Source organism: Neolamprologus multifasciatus, chromosome 14 (assembly GCF_963576455.1).
Source record: "Neolamprologus multifasciatus chromosome 14, fNeoMul1.2, whole genome shotgun sequence".
NCBI classification, from domain to species: domain Eukaryota; kingdom Metazoa; phylum Chordata; class Actinopteri; order Cichliformes; family Cichlidae; genus Neolamprologus; species Neolamprologus multifasciatus.
In genome coordinates this window covers 25,768,887-25,788,437 of record NC_140452.1, presented here as the reverse complement: position 1 = coordinate 25,788,437, position 19,551 = coordinate 25,768,887, and the positions used below count along the sequence as shown (strand labels likewise).

At 39.7% G+C, this 19,551-nt stretch overlaps 2 protein-coding genes across 2 annotated transcripts in view; both read left to right on the top strand.

Annotated features, from left to right (window-relative positions):
• Nucleotides 1-19,551, top strand: part of LOC146504154 (C5a anaphylatoxin chemotactic receptor 1-like) — a 180,802-nt gene that overhangs the window by 54,287 nt on the left and 106,964 nt on the right. The gene's annotated exons all lie outside the window — the stretch shown is intronic.
• On the top strand, nucleotides 15,114-18,970 carry LOC146504163 (uncharacterized). Its single transcript, XM_085130723.1, has 2 exons — nucleotides 15,114-17,294; nucleotides 18,299-18,970. Exons 1-2 carry the CDS (start codon nucleotides 17,282-17,284, stop codon nucleotides 18,685-18,687), a joined length of 402 nt encoding a protein of 133 aa, XP_084986849.1. The 5' UTR covers nucleotides 15,114-17,281; the 3' UTR covers nucleotides 18,688-18,970.

Sequence of the window (19,551 nt, the reverse complement as noted above, 5' to 3'; positions counted from 1 at the left end):
TGTGGTTTTAACCTTGCAGTATAAAGAGCTTTGAAGTGCCTGTTGTAACTTGGCACTATTAGATAGACTTCAATAGGCTTCAACTGACAAAACATTGAAAAAATAAAAAAAATCAATCAATCAATAAATAATGGTGTGTGTGTGCGTTTTTGATTTTTCTATACCAACGTAAGTGCTAAAGCTTAGTGGGTTACAATTATAGCCCATAATTGTAAGAATAATATGTGGCTTTTAACAGATTATTCTTGTAACAAATGTGACTGTGCTGAGTGGCCGTAGCACTGTGCACAGGATAAAACCTCTTGATTTTAGTGTCATGTAGAACTAGATTCAGGCCAAAGATTGCATTTAAGCAACATCGGTGATTAGAAGCCAGTGTTTTGATCTTTTTGTTTTTGTTTTTTTTAAAGTCTTTCTGATAAGGTTATTTTGAAGTTTATTTTTAAGTCATAGACCTATTTATATTGGTTTCCCTGGTTTTAAACAGAAAATTTAAGCTCTTCATTAAAACAAATGCAGTGTTTACCCGTACAGGTACTGACAGCCACTAGAGGTCCCTTTACTCAACGTTTACATTCATCAGTAACTTCCTTCTCAAATGCCAAATGCTAATGCTTGCCAGATTAAATAGGCTTGTTAAGGGACAATATGTTTTGTTCTTAATATCAGATTATGTTATCTGTCATGTCTTTTTCATCATTCATATTCTATTGATGAGACTTTCGATGGAGGAGTAGCAAATACGCAAAGATTAACTGGTGATTTCTACAGTGTTTTTACTGGCTGCATGTACAAAAACTCAGAAAGCCTTTCAAGAAGACAGAGTAAAGATGAATTTATAATACCTTCATTTAGACTGCGTATTTATCAGATTTTTGCTGACATTGACTCTACTTCAGAATATTTATATATTTTTGCGTTCAACGTTCGATAATGCATCACACACAAAAGCATCAGCTCTAAGAGCCGTGCTTAGAGAATGCTTTGTAGTAAATCAGAAGAGTCGACTCCCATTGAGCGAGAGCCGGCTCCTCACTTTATTTCCTTTCGCTGCTCAGCTCTCACACAGTGGCTCAGCTATGCTCCAATCCCTCCATATTGTGGCCAATCACATGCGAGGATATAGGATAATATCATTGTGTGAAAAACAGAGAGAAAGAGAGAGATGCGGCAGTCAAGTGGAGTGTGCGTCTGTCCTCTCAGTAAGTAAGTGAGACAGTAGACAGCGGTGAGGAGGGCTGTGCGAGTGCATCGCAAAAACACATAAATATGCCTGACACCTGTAAACGAAGCAGCATCTGGCTGCAGTTTAAATACCTTTTTGTCTCGGTCTTGTCTCAACTTTGTCTTGGTCTCAATACCCTCTGGTCTTGGTTTAGGCGGTCTTGACTACAAGTCTAATGATCTCATCCACTTGCATATTTGGTGTGATCAGAGGTGGCAAAAGTACAGCTATTCGGTACAAGTCGTACAGTTATTAGTGTTAAGAAATACTCAAGTAAAAGTTGAAGTATTAAACTGATTAAACTTCAGCCTCTGAAAAGCACTTACAGAAAGTAAATGGGTCAATGGGTCTAGTTTATGTTGCCTACATTGTTGAGGATGACTTTGCATGTAAACAGGAAAATGAGCACAGTCAGGGGTTAAAGTAGCATTCAGCAGGCGGGGGAACCCTAAATTTGGTTGTAATGGCTCAGTGTGGGGAAACACGACTGAAAATAAATTCTACTGAGAGCTCCTGCAGATTTTCTTAGTGTAGAGGCTGTGATCAGCTGATCTGCTGCTGTTTGTGGATGGACACAACTGAACTCAGCATGATGTCAGCAGATGTTTCATGAGTTGTCCTGGCTGATTTCCATCCTCTGCACTAACTGGAGCTGGGTGATATGGCCAAAAATATTTATCACAATACATATTTGAAAATTTGCGGTAACGATATAACTGATGATATAATAAATGTGAGACAAAATACAACTTTTTTTCATGTGCATTAAAGCTATAAAAAAATTTAACAGTGCAAATGCAACTTCCTTGCTGAAAGTTTAACCAAAAAGGCATTTCTATTAGAAATGGGCTGACATATCCTGAGGACAATGTTCCCTCTAATTTTTCATTTGTCTGAGGCTACGTCCACACGTACTAGAGATGGACCGATCTGATATTACGTATCGGTCCGATACTGACCCAAATTCCTGGATCGGATATCGGCGAGAAATAAAAAATATAATCCGATCCATTAAATATCAAAAAAGCACCTCACAAAACTTGCTACACGGCGTAACTCGGCTCATAACCGTAGCACTAGCAGCAGTATGCATCACGTGATTGAGCGGCTGTGTGTATTTGGAGCCTCGCTACCAAACCAGCATTTCATCTCCGAGGAAGTTTTCCCAGAGAGAAGTAAAGCAAGTGTGTAAGTTCATCTCTGAATGTTTGTAAAGCATTCCCACGTTAAGCTTAACAACAGATATATGGAGCGACTGCCTCTCTCTCTCCTGCTGCTACTTCAATCGTGAAACTGCTTAATGATTAGCTGATCGGCTTTTCTGTCCGGAGTCCGTCTCTCTTCTTAGTTTTTGGCCCACTTCTCACCAGAAAGAGGAAACCAGCGGCTGAACAACAGCAGCACTATTAAGCTTGATAAGCTGTTGTTAGAATTTATTTAATATTACTGTCTACACCAGGATCTTTTTCTATGCAGCTGACGGCTGGTAACTGTGCAGGAGCGGATCTAGCAAAGTTTAGCCAGGGGGGCCGATAGGGCATGAACAGGGAAAAGGGGGCACAAAGACATACTTTTCTTTCTTATTCTCATTTAAAATGTCTAGTTTTTAATAAATAATTATCTGACTCTTACACCCAAAGTTTTAATCTGATGTAAAATATATAGAAGTCCATTACTGTATATAGTAACTAGGGGTGGGTTTTTATAATCGATTTATCGATTAAAATCGATTCTGGCTTGGATAACGTAAAATCGATTCATTAAAATCCTGAATCGATTTTTTAATATAAATTTATTTTGCCCGAAATACCAGAATCTCTGGTGAAATCTCACAAAATTTCAACAACCACCAAACAGCTAAGACAGTAAATGAGAGCAGGAACACGGATTCTGCACAAAGACTTAAACACACAGCGCGACCCGCGGATCAGAATCAGTTAGATGTCGCCTTTCTCACGGTCGGGGCTGAAAGCTGACAGCTCGCTGATTCTGATCTGTCGGCGGTTCAGCGCTTTGTGTTCACGCCCTTTATGCGCTGATTCTGAAGCTGTTAGTTTGATGTCTCTCCAAACAATATTGACCGAACCAGCAGCAAAAGAAGATCCAAACTACGCTTCACATAAACATCGTCATGTATTCACTCTTACTTTTACTGTTTTGCTTCGACCACAGCTCTCTCTCTCTCTCTCTCTCTGTACTGTTTTCTGCATTATTGGTTGCTTGTTATGCACAAGACTACCGTTGTTTACAGCGCTGTCGGCCGACGTTTTTTTCCCCCGTTTTATATACTTCCGAAAAGAAAACCTAATTTCTGCCGTTCAATACTGAACAAATGTAAACTTTTTTAAAATTATGCAAAATGCAAAACGCTTACCGCTGTAACTTCAGAGGTAATGTTCATATGTTGATTAATGGTTTTCTTTCGTTTTTGATGTACTGCAGAATATTTTTTATAAAATCCCAGGCCAGGAAAATCGCCTTCATGTTTTTCTGTGTTTTATCCTCAGCTACTTTGACACAAAGGCATCTGCTGTGACGCTCACACCTTTGATAAAGTCTTGCGTGTGTCAGCTTCCTTTTTATAGATACAAAAATATGTAAATGTACTGATCTGAATTATAATATTTCTGACTGTCAAAATTTCCCAGATTCAAATCGAAGTGAATCGAATCGAATCGAATTAAATCGAATCGTGGATCGAATCGATTCGGGACCTTGTGAATCGGAATTGAATCGATTCTAGAAATCAGTGACGATACCCAGCCCTAATAGTAACTGTTAAGTCTAATATACCCTAGTAAGCTATAGTACTTTTTCCTTTGGGAAGATACCATCTGTGCAGTCTGCAATTCTGTTGAAGAAAGATGTTGAATCTATTTAATTATTCTTGAAAAATAACTTATTTCTGTGCATTTTTCCCCCTGCATCAAATTAAATTTGATTACATCAATTAAGCATCATGAGGTGGAGGGTGGTTCCCTATTTATTTATTTTTTGCTGGGAGTTTGCAACCCTATTAGTTAGGTTGCTTAATATTTCTGCTAAGTACTCTTTAAAATACCAGAATAGGGAGGATGGAGTAGGTTTAAGTTTATTAGATTGATCAGTGTTGCTGAACTATGAAATATTTTGGGCGCAGTGTATTTTTTACATACAGGTATAACAGAATAGCTTTAGTGTTGTTATTTATATAAACTTGAGTATGAACTTATACAAAATGCAGCAAGATATTAAAAAAAAACCGTTTTATTGATAAAAAAAAACACACTATATCGGATTCATATCGGTATCGGCAGATATCCAAATTTATGATATCGGTATTGGTATCGGACATAAAAAAGTGGTATCGTGCCATCTCTAACACGTACCCGGGTATTTTTGAAAACGCAGATTTTTCTATGCGTTTGCACCTTTCGTCCACACGTAAACGCCGTTTTCGGTCACTGAAAACGGAGATTTCTCAAAACGCCTGCAAGGGTGGATATTTTTGAAAACGCAGTTTTTGCATTTACGTGTGGACGAGAAAAACGGAGAAAATGCAGCGTCAAAGGTGTGCGCCTTTTTTGACGTCACACTGTGCGCCACGTTATTGTTTCGGTGAAAATAGTTTCTACAATACTGTTACTGTTAATTGTACTCTCTGCAGTGTTTAAATCCTTACATATACACACACAGTTACTGTCCCTCCACACATACGACTTGGTTCTGCTTCTATGCCCCAGCTTTGTTTACTATTTCCCGCCAAGGCTTCTAGACTTCTGATTGGCCAACATTTCTACACGGTTAGGAATATATCGTCACCTGTTGCTTTGGCATGTTCCTAGCAGCATTTTCCTTCATTTCTGCGTTTACGTGTGGACGGGATTATTTTTAAAATGAAAACGGAAAATCTCAGTTTTCAAAAAAACCCGTGTACGTGTGGACGTAGCCTGAGTGAACACAACTCCCCGAGCGGTCCCTTGGACCAGCGGTCCCCAACCCCCGGGCCTCGGACCAGTACCGGTCTGTGAGTCGTTTGGTACCAGGCCGCGAGAGTTGAGGCTCAGGTGTGAAATGTATGGTTTTCAGGGTTTTTATCGGTTTTCAGCGTTATTTTGTTATCGTTTTTATCGTTAACTCGGTTTTCCTGGGTCTTTTCACGTGTGTTATGAATAAATCTTTTTTCGGGACCGGTACTAGTTTTATTTTGTTGTATTTATCCGCAACACCTTAAAGGCCGGTCCGTGAAAATGTTGTCCGTGGTGCAAAAAAAGTTGGGGACCGCTGCCTTGGACCACTGTGAGCAACAGCAGACGTGTGCACTGTGGTCACGCCGGCATCGAATCCATCCAAGTTACATGGTTTATTAAAATAATCAAATTACAGCATTTACATTTATTTTAGACTACTTTTAATTAACTGCTTTAGCCCACTTACAATGAACATTTAAAAGAAAAATCTTGTTCATGACCTGTGTAGTATGTTAATACTATTGGAAGTAAAAATAACTTGAACTCCAATTTTGAAAACAAAGCTTTCTTTTTTCAAACTATTTACAGAACAATCAGGTGTTCGGCATCAAATTTGATGCCACGCAATGATAGCATTCAGGAAGAAAATCAAACATTGCATATATTTTTATCATAACTCTGGTTTTATGTGGCCTATCAACACAATTTAAAAACTTGTATAAAGTCCACACTTTTTACGTCAATTGTTCCGTCTGTCCTGCTCACATCTCCAATGGTTGTACACGTGTCATTAACGTGGCTTCACTCCACATCAGCCACGCCGCTTTGCTAGCTAAAACACCGGTCTCAGCATATAAGGACGCTGTTATAGCCTGTCAACGACGCTGATTAGCTGCGTATATACGAATGTGAATCTCATTATTGGCTGGACTATGGGATAAGGTGGCATTGTTCTAATCCCATACAGAAGCAGCTAGTCACTTACTGACTAACACTGCAAAACAAAAATGTTAAAGTATTTATTTTAATTTCAATTCAGGTTAGATTTTTTTTCTGTGCGCAGAGACCGTACCGGCAGTGCGCAATTGCGCACACGCACAGCTTAGAGGGAACATTGCCTGAGGATAACCATGTATAACAGCGGTCCCCAACCCCCGGGCCTCGGACTGGTACCGGTCCGTGAGTCGTTTGGTACCGGGCCGCGAGAGTTGAGGCTCAGGTGTGAAATGTATGGTTTTCAGGGTTTTTATCGGTTTTCAGCGTTATTTTGTTATCATTTTTATCGTTAACTCAGTTTTCCTGGGTCTTTTCACGTGTGTTATGAATGAATCTTCTTTTTTTCGGTACCGGTACTAGTTTTATTTTGTTGTATTTATTCACGACACCTTAAAGGCCGGTCCGTGAAAATATTGTTGGGCATAAACCGGTCCGTGGCGCAAAAAAGGCTGGAGACCACTGATGTATAATATCCACTAAAGTTAAAAAGAGAAGCTTTGCAACATAAAACTGCAGTGTGCCAAATAAAAAAGTAAAATACGGAGTTTTTACTGCCGTCCCCTCTTAATTTAACTGTGAGTAATATGTTATTTAGCTTAACTTTAATCACAGCCAAACCGATTTACTCAGGAACAAATAAAACACTAAAATAAACCAAACATTAAGAAGTGATCTAAGTCAAGGGTTAGGGTTAACTCATTCTACTCATTCTTCTTGCTTCCTCCACTTCTGTACCATTGATTCATTAATGCTGTACTGATGGGATTTCCGGCTCTTTTTAGAGAACCGGCTCTTTCGGCTCCGAACCGGCTCTTCAGGTTGTTTTGTTGCTTTAATTAATTTATTATTAAAAATAATATAAAATTATGCACCAAAGGAATTACTAATGTAAAAAAAAGTGGTTTTATTTATATATGTTATATATATATATATATATATATATATATATATAAATATATATGGTGGCCCCTAGAGACAAAACCACGTACAAACTCCAAAAAGCACGTACAAACTCCAAAAAGCACGTACAATCTCCAAAAAGCACGTACAAACTCCAAAACACATTTCTAGCATGAACTGAACTTCCAAAACAGCTACCTAGATCACTTAAATTACACAATTGAAAGAATATGTGTATGGTTTGTGTATTTATACACAAGCACTCATATATATTCAAATTATTTACTACCACACACCAAATCCGGTCGTTGGTACTTGCTGGCTTGTGTAGCCACTAGGTAACAAAAGCTCAACACTGTGCCTAGCATCCTGGAGCACCTCCGTTGTATTTTGTACGTGTTTTGGAGTTTTTACGTGTTTTGGCATTTGTATGTGTTTTGGAGTTTGTACATGCTTTGTCTTTAGGGGCCACCGTAAATATACTTTTATTTATTCACTCCACATAAAATGTAATAAATAAATCATATAATACAAAAACCAAGTATTCACAGTTCAACTTTTAACAATTTAAATTTTCAGCTTTTTTCCTTTTAAGCAAATTTAAAGTGAAACAACACAAAACACTGCAAACCACAACACAATTAAATATAAATTAAAATATGAAAACAAAAAGAAGATGCACATTCTCTGTCATATAAGCCTACATGAATAAACTTTCTGAATCCTTTATCATCTGCAACTGAAAATAGTTGTGTATGTGATGTTGTCCCTGGCTCTCTTTCTGTCTTTCCTTCCTGCTCTGTTCCTGTGCTACTGCGAGTGTAACTACCGCCCCTCCCCCCTCTTCCCAGCACAAGCACAAGGCTCACGTGCACCGGAAGCGGGAAAAAAGTGTGAGAGAAGTTGAGAGAAAGGGGGGAAAAAACCCACAGCTCGCCTAGTTCGCTTCAACGATCCGGCTCTAAGAGCCATTTAGTTTGCGACCAACACATCACTATAATGCTGTATTGTATCACAGCTGCTCTATTCCCATGTGTCTGCAGTATAATAATGACTAACTTCGTATTGTGGATGGATTTTCTCAGTTGTTCTCCTGACTGAAGTTTGGTCCATTTACAGCATCCTGCCATGCGATTGTATTTGTCCCTAACCATCGAGAACCCTCATGTTAACTTTTATCGAGTGGAAAAAGCGTTCGTCCTCCAGCTTCACCGTTTATGTTATGCTAACATAGCTGTGTCGCTAGCAATCACGTAGCACATCATTATATACCACCTAGTCCAACTTCAGTAACCCTACAAACATCACTGCTGTTTAGTTTTCTGTCTTCATTTGGACAGTTGGAAGTTTAGTTGGAAGTGATAGCAGAGCTGTAAGTTTGAATTTTTTCAGAAATCTCTCAGTCAGAACAGAATATCATGTTTAGGTAACTAGCGAAACTAGCGAGCTAACTTCATGATAACTTCTAACTCCGTTAAATGTAATAAATTCTGTTTTCATGGATGTTAAACTTAATTGTTACACCTGATAAAGCAGCAACACTGATCATTTTATTAAAGATGAAAGAATTTAGATAGTTTTTGACTCTCAGTGTGCCGCAGTGTTCATTTGACTTTGGGACCTGAAGCCAGTGTTGCCAACTTAGCGACTTTGTCGCTATATTTAGCGAGTTTTCAGACCCCCTAGCGACTTTTTTTCTAAAAAAAGTTGCTAAAAAAAGACGTGAAAGCGCATATTGCTTTTACTCTCAACAAGCAGCGGGTGCTGTAACGCAGTCAGTTCTTCTTTTACTCGTTTACTCTTATGCTGTTTTGTGGATCACAAGGTTTAAAACCACTTATAAACACACACACACAAAGTAACTCCACCAGAGTGCCTATTTTGGGTCACTTTTGCCGGTCCAAGCCCGGATTAAGGAGCAGGGTTGAAATTGTGACATTAAAAAAAAACAATAATTGCTAAAAGAAATTTAATTTGTAGTTCTAAATAAACTCTAAATGCATTTAGGACGTTTTTTACTCACTTTATGTCTCTTCCACAATGTTATTTCTCTCTCCAACAACGTAGGTTACAATTACATTAGCATGACCAATTATGCAAATTAGGCGATGACTTCATTTAGCGACTTCTAGCGACGTTTAGGACAGCCAATAGCGATTTTCCTTACTGAGGAGTTGGCAACACTGCCTGAAGCGGACACTGTGGCACACTGAGAGTCAAAAACTGTCTGCTGGCACAGTCTCTGCGCACAGAAAAAAAGTCTAACCTGAATTGAAATTAAAATGAATACTTTAACATTTTTGTTTTGCAGTGTTAGTCAGTAAGTGACTAGCTGCTTCCGTATGGGATTAGAACAATGCCACCTTATCCCATAGTCCAGCCAATAATGAGATTCACATTCGTATATACAGCTAATCAGCGTCGTTGACAGGCTATAACAGCGTCCTTATGTGCCGAGACCGGTGTTTTAGCTAGCAAAGCGGCGTGGCTGATGTGGAGTGAAGCCACGTTAATGACACGTGTACAACCATTGGAGATGTGAGCAGGACAGACGGAACAATTGACGTAAAAAGTGTGGACTTTATACAAGTTTTTAAATTGTGTTGATAGGCCACATAAAACCAGAGTTATGATAAAAATATATGCAATGTTTGATTTTCTTCCTGAATGCTATCATTGCGTGGCATCAAATTTGATGCAGAACACCTGATTGTTCTGTAAATAGTTTTAAAAAAGAAAGCTTTGTTTTCAAAATTGGAGTTCAAGTTAAATACAAGATAAATACAACAAAATAAAACTAGTACCGGTACCGAAAAAAGAAGATTTATTCATAACACACGTGAAAAGACCCAGGAAAACCGAGTTAACGATAAAAACGATAACAAAATAACGCTGAAAACCGATAAAAACCCTGAAAACCATACATTTCACACCTGAGCCTCAACTCTCGCGGCCTGGTACCAAACGACTCACAGACCGGTACTGGTCCGAGGCCCGGGGGTTGGGGACCGCTGGTCCAAGGGACCGCTCAGGGAGTTTGTGTGTTCACTCAGGCTACGTCCACACGTACACGGGTTTTTTTGAAAACTGAGATTTTCCGTTTTCATTTTAAAAATAATCCCATCCACACGTAAACGCAGAAATGAAGGAAAATGCTGCTAGGAACATGCCAAAGCAACAGGTGGCGATATATTCCTAACCGTGTAGAAATGTTGGCCAATCAGAAGTCTATAAGCCTCGGCGGGAAATAGTAAACAAAGCTGGGGCATAGAAGCAGAACAGAGTCGTATGTGTGGAGGGACAGTAACTGTGTGTGTATATGTAAGGATTTAAACACTGCAGAGAGTACAATTAACAGTAACAGTATTGTAGAAATTAATTTCACCGAAACAATAACGTGGCGCACAGTGTGACGTCAAAAAAGGCGCACACCTTTGACGCTGCGTTTTCTCCGTTTTTCTCGTCCACATGTAAATGCAAAAACTGCTTTTTCAAAAATATCCACCCTTGCAGGCGTTTTGAGAAATCTCAGTTTTCAGTGACCGAAAACGGCGTTTATGTGTGGACGAAAGGTGCAAACGCATAGAAAAATCTGCGTTTTCAAAAATACCCGGGTACGTGTGGACGTAGCCTCAGACAAATGAAAAATTAGAGGGAACATTGTCCTCAGGATATGTCAGCCCATTTCTAATAGAAATGCCTTTTTGGTTAAACTTTCAGCAAGGAAGTTGCATTTGCACTGTTAAATTTTTTTATAGCTTTAATGCACATGAAAAAAAGTTGTATTTTGTCTCACATTTATTATATCATCAGTTATATCGTTACCGCAAATTTTCAAATATGTATTGTGATAAATATTTTTGGCCATATCACCCAGCTCCAGTTAGTGCAGAGGATGGAAATCAGCCAGGACAACTCATGAAACATCTGCTGACATCATGCTGAGTTCAGTTGTGTCCATCCACAAACAGCAGCAGATCAGCTGATCACAGCCTCTACACTAAGAAAATCTGCAGGAGCTCTCAGTAGAATTTATTTTCAGTCGTGTTTCCCCACACTGAGCCATTACAACCAAATTTAGGGTTCCCCCGCCTGCTGAATGCTACTTTAACCCCTGACTGTGCTCATTTTCCTGTTTAGATGCAAAGTCATCCTCAACAATGTAGGCAACATAAACTAGACCCATTGACCCATTTACTTTCTGTAAGTGCTTTTCAGAGGCTGAAGTTTAATCAGTTTAATACTTCAACTTTTACTTGAGTATTTCTTAACACTAATAACTGTACGACTTGTACCGAATAGCTGTACTTTTGCCACCTCTGATCACACCAGATATGCAAGTGGATGAGATCATTAGACTTGTAGTCAAGACCGCCTAAACCAAGACCAAGACCAGAGGGTATTGAGACCAAGACAAAGTTGAGACGAGACCGAGACAAAAAAGTATTTAAACTGCAGCCAGATGCTGCTTCGTTTACAGGTGTCAGGCATATTTATGTGTTTTTGCGATGCACTCGCACAGCCCTCCTCACCGCTGTCTACTGTCTCACTCACTTACTGAGAGGACAGACGCACACTCCACTTGACTGCCGCGTCTCTCACTCTCTCTGTTTTTCACATAATGATATTGTCCTATATCCTCGCATGTGATTGGCCACAATATGGAGGGATTGGAGCATAGCTGAGCCACTGTGTGAGAGCTGAGCAGCGAAAGGAAATAAAGTGAGGAGCCGGCTCTCGCTCAATGGGAGTCGACTCTTCTGATTTACTACAAAGCATTCTCTAAGCAAGGCTCTTAGAGCTGATGCTTTTGTGTGTGATGCATTATCGAACGTTGAACGCAAAAATATATATTGTATTCTGAAGTAGAGTCAATGTCAGCAAAAATCTGATAAATACGCAGTCTAAATGAAGGTATTATAAATTCATCTTTACTCTGTCTTCTTGAAAGGCTTTCTGAGTTTTTGTACATGCAGCCAGTAAAAACACTGTAGAAATCACCAGTTAATCTTTGCGTATTTGCTACTCCTCCATCGAAAGTCTCATCAATAGAATATGAATGATGAAAAAGACATGACAGATAACATAATCTGATATTAAGAACAAAACATATTGTCCCTTAACAAGCCTATTTAATCTGGCAAGCATTAGCATTTGGCATTTGAGAAGGAAGTTACTGATGAATGTAAACGTTGAGTAAAGGGACCTCTAGTGGCTGTCAGTACCTGTACGGGTAAACACTGCATTTGTTTTAATGAAGAGCTTAAATTTTCTGTTTAAAACCAGGGAAACCAATATAAATAGGTCTATGACTTAAAAATAAACTTCAAAATAACCTTATCAGAAAGACTTTAAAAAAACAAAAACAAAAAGATCAAAACACTGGCTTCTAATCACCGATGTTGCTTAAATGCAATCTTTGGCCTGAATCTAGTTCTACATGACACTAAAATCAAGAGGTTTTATCCTGTGCACAGTGCTACGGCCACTCAGCACAGTCACATTTGTTACAAGAATAATCTGTTAAAAGCCACATATTATTCTTACAATTATGGGCTATAATTGTAACCCACTAAGCTTTAGCACTTACGTTGGTATAGAAAAATCAAAAACGCACACACACACCATTATTTATTGATTGATTGATTCATTTTTTATTTTTTCAATGTTTTATCAGTTGAAGCCTATTGAAGTCTATCTAATAGTGCCAAGTTACAACAGGCACTTCAAAGCTCTTTATACTGTAAGGTTAAAACCACACAGTATTAAAGAGAAACCCCCAGCAATCAAATGATCTCCTATGAGTAAGCACTAAGGCGACAGTGGGGAGGAAAAACTCACTTTTAACAGAGAGAAACCTCCAGCAGAACCAGACTCATAGGAGCAGCCATCTGCAGCGACTGGCTGGGGGATAGTTGTGATGTCATTATATGCTATGGATATTGAATTTCATGTGAAAATGTTGCTATAGCAATTGGTTTTTGTTTGCTAGAATTAATGATAAACTAATTGGATCTTTCATGCCGACGGCTATTACAAGTGCGATTGTAAATAAATGCAACAAAACAATTATAACAATTGCACAACAATGTGCACGTAAGAATCTTCTCAGTGTAGGAATTAGGGATGAAATTCGTCTGTGGGCCAGGGGAAACATATGCCAAGTAACCTTATTGTACAGATTGAACAATAAGGTAAACGGTGTTCCACAAATAGTAAGGATGGGCCTGATGACGAAAAGTACTCCTTGTCCCAGAGACTCAACTGCAGCTCTAATAAATGAATACAAAGCTGAAAGGTTTGTGTAAACTCTGGGAAAAATACTTACGTTGTTTGTTTGTTCATACTCTTCAGATCTGTTAATATCTGAAGGTTCTGGAAGGACGCCATTGAATAAATCAGTGCTGTAACTGTCACTGGTCGAAGTGTCTTCATCTTCAGAGTTGTTCATATAAACAGTGGTTGTAGGAACCTCCGCTGAGTCAGGCGTTATAAACTGGTCCCTTGAATATACAACTCTTTTTGAGGTGGGGGACTGTTCATTTTCATGTGTATCTACAGAAACAATGGTTTTGATAACCTCAATTGTTTCAGAGGGCGACTGTTCGTTGCTTTGCGGACTTTTAAATCTGTATACAATCGTTTCCTCCCTTTCCGGTTCAAACAAAGATGCCCAGCTGCGTACATTATTCATGATCCAGTTGTTTTTAAACATTTTTGAACCAATATTAGCTAGAGAAGGAGGGTTGTTTGTTTCATTTAAACTATACCCTTCTCCTGGCTGAGGTCTTTCATGAACATCACTGGTTGTGGGAACCTGTGTTTCACTGGTGGAAGACTGTTCCTGTTCAACGTTGTTCATATGAACACTGGGTGTAGGAAAGTGTGTTTCACTGGTGGGAGACTGTTCCTGTTCAACGTTGTTCATATGAACACTGGTTGTAGGAGCCTCAGTTGTTTCAGAAGTGGGAGACAGTTCACTAGACTCACTCGTGGGTGAGGTAAATGGTGCTCGACCAATATTAAGGATTTGGCCGGTGACATAAGTTACTCCTCGGCTCACAGACTCAACTGGAGCCATAATAAAGGAAGAAAGAGCTGAAAAGCTTGTTTGAACTCGGGAAAAAATTGTTTCTCCTTCCTCTCTTTGAAGACTTCCTCCAACAACATTATCATTCTCCTCAGATCCATCAAATTCACTGCTTGTGGGAACCTCTGTTGTTTCAGAGGTGTCTAGCTGTTCATCTGCGGAATCAAAAATCGGTAAAACAAGCCCATCGGGAACTATATAATATTCGTCAAGCTCAAAGATATCAGCATCTGAAGTACTGCACTGTGCTCTTGGTTGAGGAGTTTCACAGACATCGCTGCTCATAGGAACCTCAGTTGTTTCAGAGGTGGGTAACTGTTCATCTCTGGAATCAAAAATCGGTAAGAGGAACCCATCAGGCTCAGAATAACAGCTGTCAAGCTCCTCAAAGCCATCAGTGTCTGAAGAAGTTGTGCGGCCGAATACTGAGCGCCACATTTCTATAGAGAGTTTGGGTTGGAGATTCTTAGAAGCCTATTGAATCAATAAATTTTGTTAAAATTTGTTTTCAACGCTAGGTGCAGTTAGAATGGTTGCCTTGCCTAATGATAAAGAACCTATAGCGAAACCTTTAGACGACTTTTAGAAGCCTATTGAATCAATAAATTAATTTAGTTAAAATGTCTTTTCAACGCTAGGTGCAGTTGGTGCAGTGGTTGTTACCTGAGGAGTATTTAAGCCCTCACATGCCTTTAATCTTACACTTCAAAGGAAAACGTGCTGTGACGTCACGGTAGGCGGTCCTTTTCATTCGTTTAGAACTTTCACGTTCCACGTGCCCTGAACGTCAGTATTAGCCATTATGCTAACATTAATATTGACAGGCTGTTATCGTTGAATGGCAACCGGGAAAAGACGGTGTATATTCGTTTTCGAGGTTGCGGCCCCACTGTCTCACTCTCACCCATCCGGCCAGCGTCCAGCCCTGGTAAGAGTTATTGAAGGGAAATGCTTTGTGTTTTTCAGTGTTGGGACTAACGCGTTATTAAGTAACTCGTTACAGTAACTACGTTATTATTGTGGTAACGAGCACGGTAACTAGTTATTATGCCAAAATCAGGAACGCGTTAGTCGTTACTGGGATTTAGATAGGGTCGTTACTCGTTACTTCGTGTGGTGGCTATCGCGGAGCTTCCACAGATTCAGTAACATTAGCAAGTGGTGGAGGCAGCAGGTGGATGAGGGAAAGGAGACGCAGAAGGAAAAGAGACCCGAGGCGGCCGCCGGTCCAAGTATGAACTGAACTTCAGGTAAGAAGTTATGACCTGCAGTCTATCTGGGTCAGATATAAACCAAGTTTAGGTGGAGTTATTTTCGTTATTCTGACTTTTTCCGTACTGCGTACTAGCAAGCATGACGGAGTTTCTATACAGCTGGGTGGGTGCTATGAAGTTAATGATGTTGAACTTTATTTTGTTCATAAGTTAGAGTTGCCAACCGTCCCGTCTGGTATTCAGAGAAAATATTACGCGTTTCTTATTGAGGTGAAAAGGAACAATTTGTCCCGTAATTCAGCTACAATGAAAAAGACACAAAGCTGGAGTTATTCTGTGTTTGCTGCACAGCTGCCTCTTCTTCTTTCATTCTCCCCCCTCCCTCTCCCGTTTCTACTTCAATCATGAAACTGATCAACGATCAGCTGATCGGCTCTCTTGTTTGTTTATCGCCCACTTTGCGCCAGAAAGAGGAAACCAGCCGATGTCGCGTTAAACAACAGCAGCACGTTTAAGCTTGATCAGCTGTTGTTAGAATTTATTTAATATTAATTTCTAGTATCAGCTGATGTTTGCTGGAGCCACAGCTGCAAAAAAAGCTGCTGGTCATGATGTGGGTTTGGTTATCTGGTGAGAGGGAAACATGAAGATGAAACCAGGAGATGTCCTTACTGAATCATCAGAGCTGAACAGGTGATGGAGAAACAGGTTTACCTCTTAGGTGACATGGATGAGTTGAAGGGAAGTTATGAACTGTTTCTGAGAGACAGATAACCCCAGGATCCTTTTTTAGGTAGCTGACAGCTGGTAACTCTGCAGGGGTGGATCTAGCAAAGTTTTGCCAGGGGGGGCAGGTAGGGCATTAACAGGGAGAGGGGGGCACAAAGAAATACTTTTCTTTCTTATTCTCATTTAAAATGTCTAGCTTTTAAAAAATAATTATCTGAATCTTACAACAAAGGATTGATAGATTGATACATATATACCATCAGAACAGTGTACATCACTGTCACAACAGTGTTTGCTTTCATTCAAAGGCTTTATGATTTTTCCTATAATGGTGGGCCAGTTTCTAGTCAAAATGCCCGGGCCGATTTTTTTGTCCCAGTCCAGCCCTGTATGCAGCTCATCTGCAGTCTGGTGTTACCTACATCTTCCTATTCAGAAGGCAGAATTTCCGAGTTCTGAGTACAATCGAAAGCACCACGACTGCAGTTTTTGTGTTGGATGTAAAAGGCGCACATGACACTGTGACGTAGGCTAGAATCATGGCAGCAGTCAATGACGGTCCAGGCGTGGGATTTCTCTCGTGGAAATATGCACATTATTTTTTCCTTTCTATTGGTAGGTGGCACAGTGCACTTGTGGCAAGTAAGCAAGCTAGAAGACTGGCAAAGTTATGGAAGCAACACATTAACAAGGGAATTCTGAGTAAAACCAAAGTTACTTTCCCTAGTAACTAGTTACTTTGAAAGTAACGAGTAACTTGAAGTAACTGAGTTACTTTTGATAGAAGTAACTAGTAATGTAACTAAGTTACTATTTTAAAGTAACTTACCCAACACTGGTGTTTTTATTCAGAAAAGTAAGATTGTCGGAAACCGATTTAGCTTATAGCACATTAGCTAAATTAATAATGGAGGACTTTATGATATGGTGCTGTATCCCAGTGTTAATTTATTGTTTGATGTGCACTGTACGGTTACATCCAGATTTATACGCGACAATTGCCTTTAAGTATTATGACGTCGTTGGCTCACGAGTTTTCGCAACAGTCAATTTGGTAGCCAACTTGGGCGGGAGGAGGTATGAGCATGCATGTCTTGTAGCTTTGGCATAGCGAGCTTGTGTGAGCTTACTGACATCTTTTGGCGTCATAGCCATTAGTCACAATTCACCATTATCCATGCCCCTGCTAGGTAAGATTTTTTTTTATGCTTATTCAATGTCATGACGGTATGATATAAAGCAGTGTTAAGAGCCATTGGTTCTCTAATCCCGGATATGCTTGTTAGCATGATAATTAGGTACGATGCTAAACGGAGTTTGCCAAACGAGTTTGTTTGTTACTGTTTCGATGTGGTTAGCACTACTTTAAGAGTGTTGTGGTATCCCTTAACTCGGTAAGGTATGTTTAATTTGATTTCTATTTAACTTTATTTGTTTTGTGCATTAAACATACCATACCAAGTTAAGACCGAGCTCGTTCACGTTGTATTGTTGCTTATCGTGAACGAGCTCAAATGGCCGGTAGCTGTCAAACCCCAAATAGTCCTCTGTTGTTAAAGATACTGTTTCAGCTGTTATTTTTTGATAAGCTGACATATTGGTTACAGTACCAGACCTGGTTTATTTGATGGAAAACCTCTGACATTTCCAAAAAACTGAACTTGAAGAGAAATTAGTAAATAGAGGAGAGTGATTGTTATAAAATCTAACAGATATTTGTCAGTTAAATATGTGACATCTGTTTTAGTGTGGAGGAGGCTATGAAACCTCAGACAAGTTGATGAGTCAGTGAAACTCACTTCCACTGATGTTGCAGCATACAACCTGCTCCGTCCGTCTACCCATCCAGGGCCTGAGACGCTGGTTGTTTTTGAGTTATCCCCTCCAGCTCCTTGAACATAACCAGGTAGATACTGTGCTGGGCCTGATCTCTGAGCACACTAACAATGACAAAAAGGGACCAGGGAGGAAAGGCTCATTTTAATTCAACCCAAAATACTTTACTCTTCATGGTAGAAAATGTTTATAATACAGTAAAAAAAATTGATGTAGCCAAAGTCAACGTTTTATATACAGTGTAAGTCAACAACATTGCCACACTGCTGGTGTTTTGATTTTAAAGGCTTTATAAGAACTATGGTATAATTTCTTTTGGTGATTAACATTTTTTATATCATTTTTATATCATATATAGCTTTCAAGAAGCCAGGGATCACCGGACTAAATGACTACAGACCTGTGGTCATGACGTGTTTTGAGTGCCTGGTTCTCTACTATCTCAAGACCCTCACGGCCCGCCTCCTGGACCCCCTGCAGTTTGCATACAGAGCCAGGTCTGTAGACGATGCTATCAACATGGCTCTACACTTCATCCTGCAGCATCTGGACTCCCTGGGAATCTACACCAGGATCCTGTTTGTGGATTTCAGCTCTGCCTTAAACACCATCTTTCCAGACCTTCTCCAAAGCAAGCTTTCCCAGAAGAATGTGCCTGAACCCATCGGCCGATGGATCACTGACTTCCTGACGGATGGAGTCAGGAAGTGTAAAGCTATTTTACCAATGCACTTCTCTATAAGCTAATATCTTGTTAGTTAGTTTTATTTCGGAGCGACTGTCAGGTTCTCCGCTGAAACCCTTGTAAGTCAGTATGTGGAGCACTCCAAAATAACAAGGTTCCCCCCCCCCCCTTAATATCTTGTGTTCATTTGTCCATTGATATTGCTGAGTTTTTAATCATTTGATTGCTTCATTGTAAGGTGTCCGAAATCTAAACCCCACACCCTACAATGCAGAGTACATGGGTCATAAGCTCCATTTGGATCCAAATGAGGAACTTGCTATGTTTGGAGTGACCTATGTTATGGCTTTTGATGGTTTTAGCAAGACCATTGTCAGTCATTTCACTATGCCAGTTAAAGACAACATCATTATTTATGAGGGAGTGTACAGGTAAAATAACCTGACTCATGCTATTTGTATGAACTTATTTCCAGTCTGTTATTACCCAGTCTAGGTTTAACTAAATGTTTTATGGTACTTTAGGGATGGCTTGGATGCTTCCTGTGTTTAAAGGTGCTGCTTTATGTTTGTCTGTGTTTTATCTTCCGTCTGTGGGATCAGGTAAGAATTGATTGTGGGAAGAAGTTTTACTTGGCACCATTCATCCAGGAAAGGCTGGCAGAATACAGCTACAATTGGCAGAGGCAGCCCTCCATTCAGACACCTTCTACAAGGGTAACAATGTGGTGTTAAAATGTGTGTGTGGGGTCTTTTTTTGTTTTGTTTTTTTAAATAAGCCCTCTTTCAATTGGAGTGTATTTCAAATTAGAACAAGCACAATAACACTGTTTGTGCACAGAACCATGTGATAGGGAGAATATGGTCAGACAGTTTTGGTAAAGGTGATGGACAGATAGGAAGTTAACATGGCAGACAGCAAATCCA